Source organism: Vitis riparia, chromosome 3 (assembly GCF_004353265.1).
Source record: "Vitis riparia cultivar Riparia Gloire de Montpellier isolate 1030 chromosome 3, EGFV_Vit.rip_1.0, whole genome shotgun sequence".
NCBI lineage: Eukaryota > Viridiplantae > Streptophyta > Magnoliopsida > Vitales > Vitaceae > Vitis > Vitis riparia.
In genome coordinates, this window is record NC_048433.1 from 7,003,367 (window position 1) to 7,024,440 (window position 21,074).

General features: G+C 35.0%; 1 protein-coding gene and 1 long non-coding RNA gene across 4 annotated transcripts in view; both read left to right on the forward strand.

Annotated features, from left to right (window-relative positions):
• Positions 1 to 1,662: 1,662 nt before the first annotated feature.
• Positions 1,663 to 15,873, forward strand: LOC117911772 (ADP-ribosylation factor-like protein 8b). The gene is made up of 6 exons (XM_034826195.1): positions 1,663 to 1,808; positions 4,219 to 4,300; positions 4,404 to 4,436; positions 4,579 to 4,700; positions 14,890 to 15,051; positions 15,389 to 15,873. Exons 1-6 carry the CDS (start codon positions 1,771 to 1,773, stop codon positions 15,504 to 15,506), a joined length of 555 nt encoding a protein of 184 aa, XP_034682086.1. The 5' UTR covers positions 1,663 to 1,770; the 3' UTR covers positions 15,507 to 15,873.
• Positions 15,874 to 18,385: 2,512 nt separating this feature from the next.
• LOC117911799 overlaps positions 18,386 to 21,074 on the forward strand; it is a 29,088-nt gene continuing 26,399 nt past the window's right edge. Inside the window, exon 1 of one of the 3 annotated variants that reach the window (XR_004650935.1) lies at positions 18,386 to 19,489. This is a non-coding gene — a long non-coding RNA (uncharacterized LOC117911799). The remainder of the gene's footprint in view (positions 19,490 to 21,074) is intronic. The other 2 variants (XR_004650934.1, XR_004650933.1) reach the window with 2 other exon arrangements.

Here is a 21,074-nt window from a genome sequence, read left to right on the forward strand (position 1 = left end):
AGAAAAATTGAATATACTTTGCACAAGAAAAAAGAAAGAAGGAAAAAAAGGGGGAAGAAAATGAGTAGGAAGTAGGAGGGGGAGAAGCTCAAACTCATCATCACTTTCCTTGCGCAGGCCTGTGAATAAGAAAATACATGTACATGATCTCATTCATCATCGTCTTCTTATTGCTATAAAACACGAAATAGCAGCCATTATCATAGTCACCGCAAGCCAACTCACGTCGTCAAAGATGGCTGAAAACCTCATCTCCTGCAGATCCCACAGAGTTGATATACAGAAACTCATCCCATCAACCATCCCCATCAAAATATCCATTAATATTAATTTTCTCTCTCCCCAAACACCTCTACCCACTTCAACACATATAAGTATATATCAATACAAAAAGAAGACCAGCTCACTTCAAACAACCCTACATATATACTCAACCATTTTCAGAGCTGTACTGTGCGATGAGTTAAGAGAAAGGAGTCCATCTCAATTACCATATACCACTTGTGTGTGTTTTTGAGCTCCTTCCTGGATGCTTCCTTCACATTTCTGCAGGCTTCACTGTGGGTCCTCCCAGTTTAACTTCACCTCCAAATTCATTAGTTAAAAGTGGGGGAAAATTGAAGTGAGAAAAGGAAAAAGGATGTAATAAATCTAATTTTGTCACTTTGTTTTAAATTTTTAATTAATTTCTTGGTGGGTAATTTCACTTTCATGAAAATGGGTGTTGCCTTGTCATGATCTTTATCAGGTAGAGAAAGCATTTGAAGAAAATTTTTTGAGGTTGATGGTAAATGTCTTGGGGAGTTGTCATTAAGGAGATAGGGAAGTTGGGGAAGCTTGTAAAGAAAGAGATGGTTAAGTTGGTGGAGAATTGAAGCTTATTCAAGGGGTAAAACCCAAAAAAAAAAAAAAAAAAAAAAAATCATTATCGTGCTTATAATTTGAGACCATAAAAATAATATGTGATTTTTTTTTTTTTTAATTTTATAGATACATTTGTAAAGTCGTGAGAGTTCATTTAGATATCTGATGACATCTGATATCGAATAACATTTTTAAATTATAAATTTGAAACAGTGAGTAATACTTGTACGATCGAAATATAATTTAATTAATATTTTAAATTGAGAATTTAGAAAGGTGTGATTTTTTTTAAACTAATTTTTTGTCAACTAATATGAATAAGCTTTTGTTTTTAGGGCAAATTAAATAAATTTAATTTAAAAATATAATGCCAAAAGGAGGTTGGAATTTAAATGATGAGTCAAATTATAGGAAAACGAACACGTGGCCAGGTGGTGTCCTAGAATGACATAATTACCCTTACTTTTTATTAAAATGACGAAAGCACCCACCAGTGTGGGACTGGGAACATCGTGGCGTCTGCTCTCCCGCAGAGCGATTTTATTGAAAGGCCTTAAAACGATGTCGTTTCATAAGCGTCTGTTCCAATTTCGTTTCACAAGAAAAATCTATAATCACACTTAGATCTAGCGCGTGTAAATCACTGTTGAAGTAAACGATGTCGCTTAGGAGGCACTCTCCTCCAATGCGCGTCGAGGTTCTACTTTTATTATTTTTTTTATATTTACTTATTTGTTTCATCGCTTTTATTTTAAATAAATGTTATTTTCATGATTAAATTTTAAGAAAAGTTTTCAAAAAGTGATTTTTATTTTCTTCTGTTTTCAGAAAACGTAGAAGTTCTCAGAATTTCGCCATTTCAAAACCCTAATTTTTTTTGGTTTTGAATTCTGAGTTTCGTTTCGAATGGGGTTGTGGGAATCGTTGCTCAATTGGCTGCGAAGGTAAATTAGGTCCCTCGTAATCCTCTGTTTGGTTGCTGGGAAAAGAGAATTTTGAGTTTTGTTTTAATTTATGAAGGTAAAAAAATGAGAAACTCACCTCAGCGAAGTCGAGTGGTTGCATTGAGCGGAGCTGAGTGGAGGTTTTTGTTGCCAAACAATGGCATTGTGCGATTTTGGATTTTTTTTTCTTGCATTTTCTGAGGAACGAAACGGAGCCTAATGTGTTTTGCATTTGGGATCTTCTGTGTTGCATTTCTCGGTGTTTTCTCAGGCTACATGGGGTTTGAGTTACAGAAAAATTTTGAATTTTTTGTTTTTCGCACACTGGTTTCTTTGGTTTTGGTTTGTTACTTGAATTGTAAGGTGGATGGTGATATGGAGTCTTTATATATTTTCCGTTTGAAAAATGAGTATCTCAGATTGAACTACTAATTTGAATTGTGTAAGATCGAAGGTCATCATGGTAACCTTGATTGTTGAATTGATCAATGCCCCTTTGCTGCTTTAGTTATACTTATCCTTTGATGACCATTTTGGGTGCATTATTTAGGTTGGAGTCTGATAAAAACTTGCGGCATAATGCAAGGATATTAGGATTAGGCATTTTTTAATTTCCTTTCGCTGTCTATTAACATGTTAATCTGAGTTAAAGCCTCAGGATGCCAATGGTATCATAAGATATGCTCTCATTTCTGACTAATGGTATAATTTTGAAGTTGTCTTGTCTGGCCAGAGTAACCCACTGCATGCATTAGGTCCAAGGCAGGAGGTTGGTAAAGAAGTGATGTTTGGATGCTGCAGTTGCCCAGATCATTGTCTGGTTACATGGTTTCTTGGGCACTTTAGTTGGAAAGTTCAATATTAAGACCCTTGAATTATTCTAATTTCATGTTTTAATCACTACGGATGAGGTGCATGTGATATGTGTATGCATTGCAATGGTAATGGTGTGTTGCAAACTTGCAGAACGTTAAAATAGTGGTGAAGGTGGTGGTGTGATGGTGCTGTCCTGTGGTGGTGGGGACTGCCAATGGTGGCTAGTGGTCGTGGAGGCAATGGTTGTGGGGAAGTGGCTGTGGTGGTGGGGGATGCTATTAATAATTTTTGCTAATTATTGATTGTGGTGGCAATAGTCCTTTGCTGACTGTGGTTTTGAAATGGGCTGGACAATTAGGTATTGTAAACCCTTGGCAATTATTATCTACGGCCTGTGGGATCTACAGAAATCAAGAAAGTTGCACCGGTTTTGCACTCTAGGAGCTTTTGGAGCTTGGTGAGGCCAATAAAGTGGATTTGATAGCTCTTTTGATGGATTTGAAAGAAACTTTGGCATCCATATAATTTTTGTGGAATGTGATACATTGAATCTCATCAAGTGGATTAAAAATGGGACATAAGGCCCTTGGAAAACCTCATATCCTTTGGGTGTGTTTCTAGAATTTTTTTTCTTCTTTTGGTTCAAATGGGTGCCTAGTTGCTAATTGAGAAGTGAACACTCTATCTAAGAGAGGAACTGTGACCTTGCTTCAGTGAACTCTTTCTCTGTAGGAATTCAATATCCCCATATCTGCTTGGTCCTTATGTTTTATTTCTTGGATATGTTGGCACTTGCTTGTATAATTTATGTGCACTCTTTTGCCTATTTTGTTTGAGGAATCCTCTTTGTCCCCTATAGGTTACCTTTGTCTCCTTGAAAATTTTTGTTTCTTAAAGAACAAGTGGGAGAACCATTCTGGTGATGTGGTGTGATGGTTTAGGGACAATGGTGATATTGGCACAGTATTAAATTAGTATTTGAGAGTTTAATTGATAAATATAATGTAAATTTGGTTGTGTTAGAGCTTCCAATATGGCCATCTGTTATTTTTTGAAAAAGAAGATGCATAGAAGCATAAGAATTGTTCACACTGTGGCCTTGAGGCTGGGCTCAAGTGGTAAAGGATTGGGGAGGGCCTACGGGAGGTTCTAGGTTCAAGTCCCAGTGGGCACAAAAATCCATCTATATAAAAAAATTTATTGTTCAAACCAGTGCTAGCTGCACTACAAATGTGGTTTTATTAAAATTATGGTTATTGGCTCCAGCTCCTTCACACCACCATCACCAGTGCTGCCTCTGCTATCTTTGGTGCCATCTCCAAGCCACCACTAAATCATGACTATTGTCTTAATCCATGCCAAAATCTCATGCTGGGACTGGTTCTTCCACTACCTCCCTTGCCTTTGCCTTGTACATCAATACACCAGGGTTAACATAAACTTTTTTTAATATGTGTATGCTAAACAATTTTCCTAATTCACATTGCTTTTTCTCTTGCCTGAAATTACTTCTGATAAAAAAATTTATTTCAACAGAGCTCAACTGAGCCTCAGTTGTCTTGACTTTTCCTTTTACTTTATTTTTCTTCTGCAGCCTCTTTTTCAAACAAGAAATGGAGCTATCTTTGATAGGCCTTCAGAATGCAGGAAAAACATCACTTGTAAATGTTATTGCAGTAAGTAAAGTTCATGCAAAATGTGAGTTTTCTTTTATTGTTTCCCTCCCCTTTCTTTGGTTTGGCACTGGTGGCTAAATTCCTTTGTGGATCTTGTTGCAAGACTGGTGGATATACTGAAGACATGATACCCACAGTATGTAATCTTTCTTAATGAATCTTTTTCTTTTTCACTCTAAGTGTGTGTAGAAAGATGCTATTCTCCCATAGCATTGTTATTTGTAATACAATGACTTTATGTGTGGACATATCATGTAAGTCATATCTTTTGTCTTTAGGTGGGATTTAACATGAGGAAGGTAACTAAGGGGAATGTCACAATAAAGTTGTGGGATCTGGGAGGACAACCTAGGTTTCGCAGTATGTGGGAGAGATATTGCCGTGCAGTTTCAGCTATTGTGTATGTATCTTAACTCCCCTTTTTTCAGTTACATGTTCATAATGCTGTCAAGTACTTGTATTTTGTTGAATTTTATATCATATTCATTTCCGTCTATATGGTATGACATTATCTCTAGTAGCTATTTTAACACAATCATGCTGATCCATTTCTCCTTGTTCTTAACTTGTGTTGGGATAAGCTGGTTACAGACAGTTGCACCCATGAGCTTCATTAACAATGTATTTGTAATATAATGTATGTTCTATCGGAGGATTGAATTATCATATTCTGTCATCTGAGAAAACTCAAGAAAAGAAAAATGAAAACCTTGCTGTATTAGACTAAGTTTATCACTCTTTAACTCCCCAACTAATATCCTAGTTTATCACTTTCCTGAGGTGTCATTTTTTTGGCCAGGTAACAACTAGACAACATTTCTTTTATTTTTTAGACAAACGGGAAACATGAAACATGAATTAGAACCTATATGTAATAGATTTTCAGCCATTAGTTGTTTCTTTCAGCTAAATGTTGAAAATCCTTCTATTCTTGTTATGTTATAGAAATCCTGCTCCTCCATGGCTGACTTTAGTGGTTGTGCTTTAAGGCTTTGCTAGTTGTGTGGTGTTTTTGAGTTCTTCTATTTTATTTCAGAGGGCACAATTCTCAACCTTCTACAGTTTCCAGGGAGGTGAGGACACTTGCTCCCTTTCCCTTGTGCTTCCAGAGATCCTGTAACATTTCAACCATTATTCTCGTGTTCTACTTCTCTCTGAGTCTCCAAACTTAGGATGGTGCTTATAAATCTTTTACTGTCTTTGGGATCTCTTAATAAGTTGAGTTTATTAACAGATCTGTGGATATCTTTACGTAGAATGAAGTTTAGTTTTATGTGTTCCTTGTTATAGTATCAGAACTGAATGCTGTGAGCTAATGAGCGAATTTGGCTTGAAAACTGTCAATTCTTGACCATTTTAAGTTATTATCAGTCTAAATTGCCCAATAAGCTCTTAGAATTTGATTTTCTGTACTAAGTGATGTGTTTCAGATGGTTTTGAAAAAGGAGAATTCTTTAGGATCCAATTTTTGGTTAGCAAAATATGATATTGGCCTCTTTAAAGGCTTTGATTCCCTTGACATGTTCATCTACTTCCTGTTGAAGGTTGTCATACATACATACATGCATATATATATATATATATATATATATTTGAACCAAGGATTTTTATTAAAATTCGTTTTCACATATGCGAAAACAATTAAGTATATAGCATTCAAGCATGATTTAATTGATGAGCAGATTATTTTAAACCCTAATTTTCAAATTAAGTTTATTAAAGGAGAACATTCCATTCTTGATTACTTAACTCGTGAAATTTGCAAGGTTCACAAGACCATAGCCCCTAAAAAGAATACCCAAGCTCCTAACCCACAGAAAACCCAATCTAGTCAAGCTCCTTCTCCCCATAAAATGCTTTGGAGTCAACAAGTAGTGAAGAGATCAATTATCCTAAGATCCAAAATGATTTAGATGATTGGAAGTTATCCAAGGTATCTAATCAAGAAATTTATAAGAAAGGAACCTTTAAGTTCTTCACAGATTACACCATTAGAACCTTTGAAATGTCAGTAAGCTTAGAACAAGACAATCAAGTCATAAGACTCTTAGATAGTAAGTCCGTTGAGAAGCATAAGAAAGACCACTACAACTTCATACACTTTGGTATGATTCAAGTTGCAGCTAAGCCTTTGACAAGATTAGGTTTAAACACCTCTATTGTCATGTGTCTAAGAGATAATAGACGTCTCGACTATCAAGATTCTATTATAAGTGCAGTCCAAGCTGGACTGAATGATGACCCTGTTTACTTCTAGTATTTCCCTTACTTCACAGTTAGACTAAGAGATGTCGATATCTTAGATTTGGTTGTCCTTCATGTTAAGACCCATCGCTTTAAGTTCAAGAAAGGAAACAATCCTGTTTCCATCATGACCAGGTTTGCCTATAAGAGCATGACCACAAGCGTTGGATCTGGAGCACTGTGCACCAGTCCCAAGGGTGAGACCACTCTCTTCCACTCAGATGTGATAAACAAGTCTAATTTCATAGTCCCCATGAAAATCAAGTGGAATGAGGTTGAGTTTCCTGAAAATTGGCATTTTGCTAATGTCGTTCCAGCTATAGAGCAGAGATTTGAAAGGATTGAACAGATTGGTCAATATCCTAATGGAGGAGGATATCTGATTTTCTCCAACTCTTTTCGTCATTCTAGCAGCCTTAGAATTTCAGATTTTGAGCCCTCTAGAGCTTCAAGCTCTTCTATCCTTGTAAGAACCACTAGGGAAGAAGAAGGTTCTAGTTCAGCAAATCCTAAGAATATTAAGCTAACAGGTGTTAGAAGTAACACCAACGTGGCCAGACCATTTCACATGGAGGAAAATGAGTCTACTTAGGAATCACAACAGGATGAGTCCCTTGTTATGTCTCCTACATATTCCCAAATGATTAACACTGTAAGCTTAAGTGATGAGGAATTTGAGATCAACAAGGATCTCTTAAGAAAAGACTTCTATTCTGAAGTCAATAAGGAAAGGAAAGAATGGTTCTTTAGCACTGTTCCTAAAGACATTAGAACCCTCTACCAAGAAGAATTCTATGAGTACTTAAGACAAGAAAAGAAAAACATTAAGTTTTGGATTTGGTTTGAACTCTTCAAAAAAGAGGAATATCCAGACTATCCCTGTAAGCGTATTAACAACACATCTACAAAAGCTAAGATATGGAAAACCAATGACAACATTGTCATAGAATCCATTCATCCTCTTGAAGCTAAGATAGAAAAGAATGTTAATGGAACCATAGTTAAAGCTTCACCTTTTAAGACTAAGCCTGAGGATAAAGGAACTGCTAGTGCAGTTGATATTAGAAGAATCATGGTACAGAATAATTACACTAACATGTTTCTTAAGACTATTGGTGATCAACTCAACAGGTTTGAGGAGATCATTGAAACTCAAGATCACATTAAGAATTCCTTTGTTAAGAATGACAAGAAGCCTTTGTTTAAGCCTTTTGAATGCTCTAAGAAATTCCAGGAAAATCCTCATATTGATCAAGCTTTCATTGATAGAATTAGCCAAAAGGTTAAAGACAACCTTGTTATCCCTGAAACACCTCTGCCTTCCCATAGGAGAATTAATTTGGTTAAGAGAAATATTAGTTCTGAAACAAAGGTTAATGGACTAATTAAGATAGCCAATGGACCTTCTAACCAAAGGGTTTTTAGGATCAAAAACCATTGCGATAGCCAATCAAAGACTATAAACATCCTAAGCCAAGAACAAAAGCTTGTTCCAGATACTTTAACTATTAAGGATCTTCAAGAAGAAATAAAGCAGTATAAGAAGGAGATTAAGGACTTAAGAGAACCTGCAAGCTTAGAATTTTTTACCCTCCATGATCAAATCATCAGGGTTGGTATTTACCACAGTAATCCTAACCAGGAAAACCTTGAAGAAGTTCTTGAATCCTCACAAGTCAATAATGAAGAGATAAATGCATACTTAAATACTATTAGTAGAGTTATCTTCCAAAGGTGGGAAGTCTCCCTTACTATAGTAATTAAGAATAAATTTGTCATTGATATTATTGCTTTGATTGATTCAGGAGCAACTTTGAATTGTCTTCAAGAAGGTCTAGTACCTACCCAACTTTATGAGAAAACCAGACAAACTCTTTTTGGAGCCAATGGCAAAAAACTTACTATTAAGTATAAGCTGTCTGATGCTCATATTTGTAACCAAGGCATTTGCATTAAGCAAACCTTCATTCTAGTTAAAGATCTTAAGGAAAAAGCTCTACTTGGAGTCCTCTTTTTAAGTTCTATCTTTTCCATGTGGGTAGATGACCAAGGTATAAGAACTAAGCTCTTAGATAAAGAAATATTGTTTGAATTTGCCAACCCACCTGGTGAAGGAAGTATAAACACCTTAAAGGAACAGGTGATTAAGGCTAAGGAAAACCATGTTAATCTCTTAAAGCAAGAGATTGCTATGGTTGGAATAGAAGACCAATTAAAGGTTAAGAAAACTCAAGATGCCATAGAAAGATTTAAGAATAAAATTATTGGAGAAGTTTACTCTAACATTCCTAATGCGTTTTGGCATAAGAAACAACATGAGGTAGAGTTACCTTATGAGCCAGATTTTAGTGAGAAAAATATTCCCACTAAAGCAAGATCAATCCAGATGAACAAGGCGTTATTAAGCTACTGTGAAAAGGAGATCCAGGATCTTCTTGATAAGAAGTTGATAAGGAAGTCTAAGTCCCCTTGGAGTTGTTCAGCCTTCTATGTTCAGAAACAAGCTGAATTAGAAAGAGGAACACCTAGACTAGTTATCAATTACAAGCCTCCCAATGATGTTTTAAGATGGATTAGGTATCCTATCCCAAATAAGAAAGACCTCCTTCAAAGATTAGTTAAGCCCAAGGTTTTCTCTAAGTTTGACATGTAATCAAGATTTTGGCAAATCCAGATTGCTGGAAAGGATAGGTGTAAAACAACATTTGTGGTTCCCTTTGGACATTATGAATGGAACGTAATGCCCTTTGGTCTTAAGAATGCACCTTCAGAATTCCAAAACATAATGAATGAAATATTTAACCAGTTTTTTGATTTCATCATTGTATACATTGATGATGTTTTGATTTACTTTGATTCTGTTGAGCAGCATTGGAAACATCTCAACAAGTTTGTTGAGACTGTTAAAAGTAATGGTCTAAGCTTGCCAGCCACTAAGATTAACCTCTTTCAGACTAAGGTAAGATTCCTAGGTCATCATATTCATTAAGGAACAATCACCCCCATTCAAAGATCAATTGAGTTTGCTGATAAGTTTCCTGATGAGATTAAGGATAAGAAACAACTACAATGTTTCTTTGGAAGCCTTAATTATGTGTCAGAATTTATTAAAGACTTAAGCCAACTTTGTGCCCCTTTAAGACAAAGACTCGAGAAAAATCCAGTATCTTGGAATGAGGATCATACCAAGATTGTCAAAACTGTCAAATCTAGAGTCAAGACCTTACCATGCCTTGCCCTAGCTGATCCAAAAGCCTTTAAGATTGTAGAGACCGATGCCTCTGACATAGGTTATGGCGGGATTCTCAAGCAAAGGATTGATAACCAGGAGAAGTTGGTTAGGTATACTTCAGGAACTTGGGGAAGTGTCCAACTCAACTATAGCACTATTAAAAAGGAAATTTTAAGCATTGTTTTATGCATTTCAAAATTTCAAGATGATCTTTTAAACCAAAAATTTTTATTAAGAGTTGATTGCAAATCGGCAAAATCAGTTTTACAAAAGAATATTAAAAATATAGCTTCTAAGCATATTTTTGCTAGATGACAAGCTATTTTAAGCAATTTTGATTTTCAAATTGAATATATTAAAGGAGATAATAACTCAATCCCTGATTTCTTAACTCGTGAATTTTTGCAGGATTCATAAGATCATGACCCCCAAAACAGAAAAACAACCTCTTAGGCCCATTAAGAAATCTACTGCCTCTATGAAATCTCATTTAGCTTTATCTGAGAAATTCATGCCTTTGTATTATGAGCATTTTGATGTTGCAAGATCTTCAAATGATCCTATTCCTTTAGCAACTCTTAAGCATCCTTCTTCCCCTAACAAGGATAAAGGAAACATTTCGGATTCTCTACCTTTTGTGGAGGATTCCTTTCCTACAAATCCATCTTCTATTGATACTAACCCTTTATCTGTTTATAAAAGTCAGGACAGGTGCAGGGTTTTGGAAAGAAAACTAGATCTAGTTGACTTTCCCAAAACACATCCGGATGCGCTTAAAAACCAAGCCCTATTTTCCCCACTGGGAAATGGAGAGAATAAGCAATTCACCCCACTGGTGAATGTAAAAAATTTAAGTGAGGAAGAGTGGAGTTTCCTCAATTTAAGAATGTATTTTCACAAGAAGCAGATTTTCTACTCTTTTAAGGAAGATGATGTTCGTCTTCTAATCTATGAAAAAGCTAAGGCTCTTGCAAAGGAAAAACAAGTTTTTATCTCTGCCTATCTTCAAGATCTTCACATCTATCTTTCAACCATACCTGGTCTTAGGGTTCCAGGGTTAAAATTGGTTAAAGATATGGAGTTTGACAATTCTAAGATTTGCAGAAGCCTTAGTGAGCATCTTCTCCATCAGCAAGACAACAAGCAGTTTTGTAATTGCAACAAAAACTTTACTATCAACAGAGTTTGCATTGACTTACAATATTACCAACCAATTAGCCTTGCTTTCAAGAATGAAGTATTAACCCTAACCCCAGAGCTTCTTCTTGATTATGGGTTAGTTCATCAGCTGGTCTGCTCTGATCCCAGCCAAGCAAGTAATTTCGGAAGAAAAATTAACTTGGGATTAATTCAGGGTTTTAAGATGAATAAATAGTTTGCTGACGCTATCATTATCAGCAAAGCTCTTGAATGGATCTCTAATAGTAGTCTTCTCCCAGCACAACATTATGTTTCTCTTCATTATCAGAACATGAGACCTACTCTATTGTCTTGCCCTTTGGAGCAACCTAATATCTGTGTTGAGCCTCTTATTAAGCAAATCAAACATTGGAGAGCTAGAATCATTAGCAGGGATTTTGAGGCTTATCCTAAAAATATGGGATATCTTATTTCTGCAGATTCCCTTCATCAGATTTTTTGCAGTAAAAGGATTGATCCCCTGCCCTCCAAATCCATCGTTGAAGATACGCAGCTACTAATGGAACACCGGTCATATTATATTCTTCCCTGATTCCTCATCAGTCCTCCTCCAATGACGTTGATTTTCCACCAACAAGCTTTAAGCATTATCAACACCAAAAGCAACCTTATCTCCCAGCATGTGCGTCCACAGTTCAAGAAATGGCCTACCAGCCATTATTTCCGCCGAAAGTAAGATTCCTTGCTGAAAAGTCTAAAAGTGCTACAGTAACATGTTACTGTTCACTTTTACTATTCATGCACAGGTTAACTATTCACAGCAGTTGGTCAAAAAACAAATAGTGTTTTGTCTCCTGATTGGTACTATTTAATATTCTCTTTTTGGCTATTTAAAGGGGCTTGATCCTCATTTGTAAGCATCTCTCATTTTTCTCTTCCAGCTTATGCTCTCCCTTCTCTCTTCTTTCTCTCTCATCATGTAAGCTCTCCAGCCCAAAGCTTTCCTCCCTTCTCCTATTGTAAGATATTCATCTCCTTATATAAGTATGTTTTATGTTACACCTCCTATTATGGATGGTTTTCAAGCTATGTAGTTATATAAGTATGTTTGATGTTTTCATTATACCTCCTATTATGGATGGTTTTCAAGCTATGTAGTTATATAAGTATGTTTGATGTTTTCATTATACCTCCTATCATGGATGGTTTTCAATTTATGTAATTAAAAGTTTGTGGTTCCTTTTCTTTAAATTTCTTGTTAAATATCTTGTGTATTTTCTTATTTCTCTTCTTTGTTTTGAATTTTGGCATAATTCATGTTTTCATTGCCAATATCTTGATTTTGCTGAAAGTGGTGTAGGGTTGGCAGCCACCACAATTTGCTTATTTGAAAAAGAAGAGCTTGATGTTAATTCCTTTTGAGAGGGATTAGCTTTAGTAACCTGCTTAAATGTCTGAGACCCTGAAATAGTTGGGTATTGGGTAGCCTTGACTGGATTAGAAGGATCCGAAGGATCACAGTACAAGGTCATCATCTTGTTGGGCATAAGATTAGAAGAATGAAGTCTTGCTTCTTCTTCAAGTTCAACTTGTTGACTCCAAAGCATTTTATGGGGAGAAGGAGCTTGACTAGATTGGGTTTTCTGTGGGTTAGGATCTTGACTGGATTGGGTAGCCAGAATACCCAAGCTCCTAACTCACAGAAAACCCAATCCAGTCAAGTTCCTTCTCCCCATAAAATGCTTTGGAGTCAACAAGTTGAACTTGAAGAAGAAGCAAGGCTTCATTCTTCTAATCTTATACCCAACAAGATGATGACCTTGTACTATGATCCTTCTAATCCAATCAAGGCTACCCAATACCCAACTATTTTAGGGTTTCAGACCTTTAAGCAGGTTACTAAAGCTAATCCCTCTCAAAAGGAATTAGCATCAAGCTCTTCTTTTTCAAATAAGCAAATTGTGGTGACTGCCAACCCCACACCACTTTCAACAAAATCAAGATATTGGCAAAATGATTTAAATCAACCTCTTTTGGTTATCGAAAGAGAATTTTTCTCTGAAAATCCAAGAGAGATTGCAGCAAAAGCTTTTCATGAAAATTTTCATTATCCTTCTGGCGATCTTTTAAAAACAAGAGAATTTTATGAGGCAATCCTCGTAGAAACTGGTTCTGTTAAAATTAAGCATAACGTTGATAAATACAGTAATTTGGATTTGACATTTTTCACCTACCATATCTATAAGATTCTTACTGTTAAGCAATGAGGAGGAAATCCCAATTTCTCAAGAGAGTTCTCTAAACCTTCAAAACTAAGATTTTTCAACTATTGGGATTATTAGAGAACATGGTTTAATGCTTTTCTGATACAGAATAAGGACTTTCATCATTCATGGATGTTCTATTTTCCATCTAAGCATCAACTTTCTTCCTTCCCATTTTGGTTCCACAATTGGTGGACTTATTTCGGTCCATCCATTAAGATTCTTCCTAAACTCATCTTAGATGGATTTGAGCTATTCAACAGTTCTTTTGTTATCCCCAGAGAACTTTCAGCTTTTCCCCCTTCATTATTCTTTTTCAATAAATTTAGCCTTACTTGGATAGTCCAGTGGGACTACATTATCATTGCGGATGAATCAGCAGCTTTTCCAACTCTTGGAAGAACTTTTAAGACTAAGTGGTGGGACGCTTTGAAAAATGATGCATCCCTGGAAGCAGTTAAACAATATTTCCTCAGGCATCCCACACAAGCTTCAACTAATGATGATATGTCACAATTTCTTCTCAAGAAACAACAGCTTCAAGCCATGCTCGCAGCAACAAAAACCCCTCAAGATTTCCAGAGAATCCTTGATGAAGGAAACTCAAGTTTTTCCCAAGAAAACTCTTATGCAGAATCTGATGATTTAACAAGCTACCTTCCTGATAATGGTGATGACTGTGAAGGTATCCTTCCTCCGATAAGGAAATCCAAGTAATCTTTTGCTTCATGACTGCAAGGTTATTCTCTCCAACGAGCTCATTTAAACTCCAAAAGCAGTTTTGTCTTTCTGCCTGTTGTTTTTCCCGCCAAGAAATGGTCTGCCTGTTGTTTTTCCCGCCGAAAGTAAGATTCCTATTGAAAAGTCTAAAAGTGCTATAGTAAAATGTTACTGTTCACTTTTACTATTCATGCATGAGTTAACTATTCACAACAGTTGGTCAAAAAGCAAATAGTGCTTTGTCTCCTGATTGGTACTGTTTAATATTCTCTTTTTGGCTATTTAAAGAGGTTTGATCCTCATTTGTAAGCATCTCTCATTTTTCTCTTCCAGCTTATGCTCTCCCTTCTCTCTTCTTTCTCTCTCATCATGTAAGCTCTCCAGCCCAAAGCTTTCTTCAAAGCTTTCCTCCCTTCTCCCATTGTAAGATATTCATCTCCTTGTATAAGTATGTTTTATGTTACACCTCCTATTATGGATGGTTTTTAAGCTATGTAGTTATATAAGTATGTTTGATGTTTTCATTATACCTCCTATTATGGATGGTTTTCAATTGATGTAATTAAAAGTTTGTGGTTCCTTCTCTTTAAATTTCTTGTTAAATATCTTGTGTATTTTCTGATTTTTCTTATTTGTTTTGAATTTTGGCATAATTCATGTTTTCATTGCATATGACCTTGTCCTGGGTGTGTATATATATATATATATATATATATATATCAATATTGCCTTGCCTTTTTAGTGTACATAAATTTTTTACTTGACTTTTTACTTATTCCTTTGGAGCCGGTTACAAATTAATCATATGACTGATAGTTTGTTGCACACTCGAGGTTTATTTGTGATCATCTGTTTCAAAATCATTCATGATATGTCATCAAAGATCAGTGATGTTTTGTTTGTTATCCATCATTTAAGTTATATTTGACAAATATTGAAGCGCTAGATTTTGACAACCCAACAACTTTTTGACCTGATTTTTGTTGTAGTTATGTTGTGGATGCTGCTGATCCCGATAACTTGACTGTCTCAAGAGGTGAACTTCATGACCTGTTAAGTAAGGCTTCCCTGAATGGCATCCCTTTGCTGGTACTAGGTAATAAGATTGACAAGCCAGGAGCTTTGTCTAAACCAGAGCTGACAGAGCAAATGTAAGTGGAGATGATTTTACCTTAATTATGTTGAAATAATGTGGGATTTGAGTGGTTTTTCAAAATGATTATCATTTTTTGTGTTAAACGACGGTGCATGATAATAAAAGTTGTTTAGTTGTTTGTTAAACTGTTAAAAAATGCAAGAACTGTCAGTTCCTTTATCGAATGGAACAAACTGCAAAATATTCAATTTTCTCATTTTCAATAAACAACATTCAAGTCTTGAAAAAAAATGTGAATCCAATCCCCTTCCTTTTGCTTGGTTGTGATGGTTTAAGGTTCATGGCCATTTTATTTATGGTGTTTAGTGTTGAGAATGGTGCTTGCTTTGCAGGGAGCTTAGATCCATTACCAATAGAGAAGTATGTTGTTACATGATTTCATGCAAGAACTCAACCAACATCGATACGGTTATTGACTGGCTTGTAAAGCATTCCAAATCAAAGAATTGAGTATGATGATTCCATATACTCTGCAGCTACCACACTTTGATGATTGAGCGGCTGGATTTGGGGCTCGTGGTGGTTAGGTCTGCTGTTTGTCTAACTGGGTTTGTCACTATCATCTTCTAGTTGGCTTCAGTTATACTATATAAATATTATTTGGGTTGACATCTGTTTCTACACCCTTCTCTCTTTGACAAAACACAAAAGTGAGTTTTGAGGTTTTTATTTGATGATGTTGATTGGTGTGAATAGCATTCTAAACATGACAACGAGTGTAGTGATTTTTTATTGAGTGATGGATTTCTTGACACTCTTGTTTACTTGTTAGAACACAGAAGTGATTTGAGTTTGATTTATGATGTTGATTGATGAATCCTTGATTTCTTTTAGCTTTGGCGGGTTTTAGGGTTTTCAGGCTTGGATGGCAACCCAGATTGGAATGGAAAATGACCACCCATAAATCTGGACTTAGCAATGAGAAATTCCCCAAATGTTTGCAGGTGCCCTTGTTCATCCATTCCCCTCTCCCCCTATTTAAATACTTTTCAATTTTCCAGATGGTAGCTACTGCTCAGGTGTGATCTCATATTGCATTGGCTCTCATGTAGAGCAGCTGAATCCTGGAAATGATTGCAGGCCATTTGGTGCCTTTCGCGTGGGCAGTTATTATTATCTAATATCATAATTTTTTTTTTAGCATATAGTTTTTCTTAAAAAAAATTAATATATGTATTGTCGTTTATTTATTATTTCTTAGATTTTTTTAATAACATTTTTATGGGTGAAAAACTTTTTATGCCATCATTTTTAATAACATATTGATTACATGATGAACATAGTGAGTGGGAATTAAACGTTGAAATATAATTGTTTTTAAGACATTTATTCATCAAAAGATATGCTAACATGTTTTGGCATTCGCTTCCTTCAAGAAGTGACCACATTTTTAGTTGATTTGTAGAATGAATATTACATTCATTGATGTTTGGTTGTTAGCACCATGACTCGGAATAATGTAGCACCAAGGCCTCGTGGGGGTGGCACCTTGCACCAATGATTGCCTAATGAGCAAGGCAAGGTGGAATCGAGGCTTACAACATGATGTGTGGATGCTTAGTTGGGGTTAGACACCCCAACACGTGTGTAGACACAAGAAGCAGGATGGCATCCGTGGGCAATATGTGGCCTAGCTCCACTTAGCTTGATTAAGACAAAATTCAAGTTTGAGATTTTGATATGCTGATATTTTTCTTTGAAGAAAAGTTTAAGATGGAGGTGGTGTTTGTTTTTTTACTTAATTTTAAATAGAATCTTAATACTTAACAGTGTTAAATATTAGGTTATTTGTTTTTGTAGTATTTTATTTCTATTAAGTATTAAAAAATAAAATAAAAACCAATATGTTTTTTTTTTTTTATTTATAAAAAGCTACATATTTTGGTTTTTTTTATTTAGTAAAAAGTTTATAATAAGCTATGAAAAAGTAGAAAAACAAACAATCTAAATTTTAAAACTAAATTTCTTTTAGTAAAAAACAAAAAAAAAACAAACACCATTGGAGTCTCCAAATTAAATTTTCATTTTGTCTCCTTAAACACACCAATCATGTCTCTCCTTCAAGCATTTTGGAAATGACTTAAACGGCTCTTTTAAGAGGAGGTGCATGACCAAGTCAAAGGTGGGCAACAAGGCTTGAACTTGGCCACACTACGACCACATCTTGAGGGGCTTAGACATGAATGAGCCTGGCTAGTGCACATACATGAGCTTCACGGGGTGTGGTGCAACTTGTGAATACTATAACGTAAGGCACGATTGTGATACACACACATGCATGGTTCACTCAACATGGCTTGATCAAGTTGATTCACTCACGGAATTAACATAGCAACACATGGTTGTGGCTTGATAAAATAGATTAAATACTTAATGATATATAAAGTGCTTTTGTTAATAATTTTAGAAAACGTTTTTAATATTTTTAACACTTAAATGATATAAATTTTAAAGTATTAAAAAATTTGAAAACATTTCCTAAAATCACTGTCAAATAAGCTTTTACTTTTCACATAAGTCCAATTATTTTGTGTTAGATTTGAGTCCAATATATCCTTATTTCTTCAAGCGTATCCTTATTTTTTCAAGTTTAATTAAACATGAGTTAAACTCGAATTAATTGGATTAGACTTAAAATATATCCATAAAATTTGAGTTATGTTAAGTTTAATATAATTGGAACAACTTTTTAAACTTTGTCTTATACAATATAAAATTTAAATAATAAATAACACAATTTGAAGATAATATAAAAATATATATTTAACTTTATGAAAATAAAATAATACGTAATATAATTAAATTAGTTTTTTTTAATTATTTGAAAGTATATAAATTAAATAATATTATATATAAAATATAAATATCATCAAATATTAAATTACATTAAATTAAACTCGAGTTATTCAAGTTCTTGGATTTAAACCCAACTCATTCGAGTTCAAATTAAGAAAACTCAATTTAATCCATATTTAGATATTAATAACATTTTACCAAAATTTGAATTAAATTAACTTAGGGATGTTTGTTTTTTTTTTTTTTTTTAATTGTAAAGCATGGATTAAAATCTATTTTTTTAAAAAGCATTAATTTAATTTCTCTTAATTTGTAAATTAAAAAATAATTTTTAAAAGAAAGGTATTTTTGTCAAAATCAGTAGGAACACGGAATTTACTGTGGAGAGTAAAGCACTAGAAAATATCAAATAAAGCGATCTTTACGAACAGAATTGTACGTAAATGTAAAAATCCAATCTTGTTTTTACTTTTGTCCTTTCGGCTCGGAAATATCCCATAGACAGCACTCATGCTCTGTTTGTTTGTTGAGAAAATCTGAATAAAATAAAAGAATTGAAAATGCTTCGACGCGGCAGTTTGCTTTGTAGTTTCTGCTGCAACTGAAGAACAAGCAAAACGTTAACCTTTACTATTTTTCTTCTTTTCCTTCAGTTTCCAGGCAGCCAAACAGAACGTGAGTGCCAGCCACTGCAACTGTTTCTCCGTCTTAGAAACTTCTGTGGATCACAGACGAGCTATGCTCCCGTGGTCGTGAATCTTAACAAGTGACAACCCACAATTTTACCGTAATTACTGAAGCCTTTCCCCTCCTTTTTTTTTTTTTTCCTTTACCCTGACTGAACATGGATAAATGCTTATCTTGAATTTGAGGAATGATAAATGAAGATTTTTGAGTTATAGATTGTGGGTTTTGTTTGTGTTAGTAAATTTTTTTGGTTTGGTTGGGTTCTGTTGAGTTTTTTTGGTGGTTGAACTATCTTTAATGCCTTCTTATGCTTTGGTTTGTTTTTTCTTTGCGGTTTTTTTAGTTTTACTGATATTACTGTTAGAATGGTGCTATGACAATTCCATTTATTGATTTATTTGATAGATGCTTCACAATTTTGTGTTATCATGTGAATTTTATGGTGCCCTTGTATCATCTTGAACAAAATCAACTTCTCATTTTTGTAACTTACTGAGTTTTGGAATTACTTATATGAGTTTTACTTCACGAGGGTTGTTGTGGAGGTGGAGGGAGAGACAGTGTCCAACATTAATAGTATCAACTAACACATTTATTGTTGAACACCTATGGGTGATCACCTTGGAAAATGAGATAATGGGCTTTCTACTTGTCTATGCCATATCGGTCTGGGAAATACAGTCCAATCCTGTGAAGCCTCATTGAAAATTTAGGGTCATCTTCTAAGAAGTGATAGCTGATAACAACTCAACTTCAGGGCCAATATGACCATTTTAAAAGTTTGAAAAGGTATGTCTTCTTTTTCCATTGAAGAAGTTTGTGATGGTGATTCTTCCATTTTTCTGTTTTCAGAGCTTTGTGCTTGTATTTCTTCTTGCTCTGTGATGGCCTATGTGTTGAAAGATCATCAACTAAGACCTAGAGCGCAGATGGGAAGCTGAATTCTTGAGGTACCACAGGTGTCTTCTTGCCTCAATGTAAATAAAGGCTGATTGAGTGATTGGGTCTTTTTTCTTTTCCTCTGTCTCTCTCTCTCATGTCAGGTGCTTATTTATGCCTTAATACTTGGTGGCATTTGGCTAGCTTTAGTTGTTCAGGTCAATAAATTAACTCCTCTTAGTATATAACTCGTTTCATTCTTTTGGCTGATTATGATATCCCATATTGGATAGGGGAAAAAATTCGTATGGCTATATATGTATGGAGGGCTATATATGTATGGACTCCTTTTAACCTTGTAAATGCGTTTTAAAGCCATGGGAGCCCCTATCTATATGATTGGGAGGGGACCATTACAAATGGTATTAGAGTTGATTCTTGACCTCGATGTAGAGGTTAGTTTGGGCTCATGAGGGATGTATGTTTCTTTGGCCTTACAATCTTGACGTTGTGTGTGCATAGAGGGGGGATGATTGTGATATCTCATATTGGATAAGGGAAAAAGCTTTTGAGGTTATACATGTTTAGACTCCTCTTAACCTTGTAAACGTGTTTTAAAGCCATAAGGGCCCTTTGGGCCCAGAACGGACAATATCTACATGGTTGGGAGCGAGTCATTACAAATTTGGATCGAACCGCTCCCAATTGTGTAAATATTGTCCGCTTTAGGCCCAAAGGGCTCCTAAAGCTTTAAAACATATCTAATTGGTTAAGACGAACCCTTACATGTATAGCGCTAGGAACTTTTTCCCCTATTTGATGTGGAATATCATAATCACTCCCCCATATAGAGAGAATATCCTTGTTGCATCTCATGGGATTACGAGGTCAAATAGACAAACTCTCCTCACAAGGTTAAACAAACCTCACATCAAGGTCAGAGGTTGACTTTGATACCATTTGTCTACTTTGGCCCAAAGAGCCCTCATGGCTTTAAAATGCATCTACTTGGTTAAGAGGAGCTTATACATATTGTAGAAGATACAATTATGTTATATACAATTGTCATATGCAACTATGTGTGTACACAACTATGTCACATAAAACGATTTGTGTACATAATTGTGTATATCTATGTACAATTGTGTGCATACACAGTTGTGTGTGGATTTGTGTATATAATCCTTGATTTGTAGGGATGTTTAATATTTCTTTCTTTATTTTTTCTTTTTTGTTGTTATATATATTTCAAGGGTTGTATACATTTAATATATGAATGAGAAATGCAATTTTTCTCCACATGGTATCAAAGTCGAATCAGGCTCCTTGTGATTTTTTTTTTTCTAGCCTTCATTGTTGATTTGTAGTACTTTTTTTCCTTTGTTTTTTTGAACCCGAGTTTAATGACCTTTATTGCCATTTCCACTTTGCTATATTTTTCTCTAAAATTGTCTAAAACAATGAATAAGGACACTATTTAGTGTACCTAATGTAGGAAGTCAAAACACACAAGAGATTGGTGTTGGAAACTCTATGGAAAGCCTCAAACTTCGAGTAAATATTGAGGTTTCAAGGGTGGACAACAAGGTTTGAAAGGTGGACAGTAGAGAACTCAAGCACAGTTCACCAAATCTTAGATCAATGAAAACCTATTAC

Excerpts from the sequence above, each read along its gene's own strand:
- LOC117911772 (XM_034826195.1), top strand. The coding sequence starts at position 1,771 with ATGGGGTTGTGGGAATCGTTGCTCAATTGGCTGCGAAG. Across the intron at positions 1,809-4,218 it reads TTGCTCAATTGGCTGCGAAG|CCTCTTTTTCAAACAAGAAA; the intron begins GTAAATTAGGTC and ends TTTCTTCTGCAG. Across the intron at positions 4,301-4,403 it reads CACTTGTAAATGTTATTGCA|ACTGGTGGATATACTGAAGA; the intron begins GTAAGTAAAGTT and ends TCTTGTTGCAAG.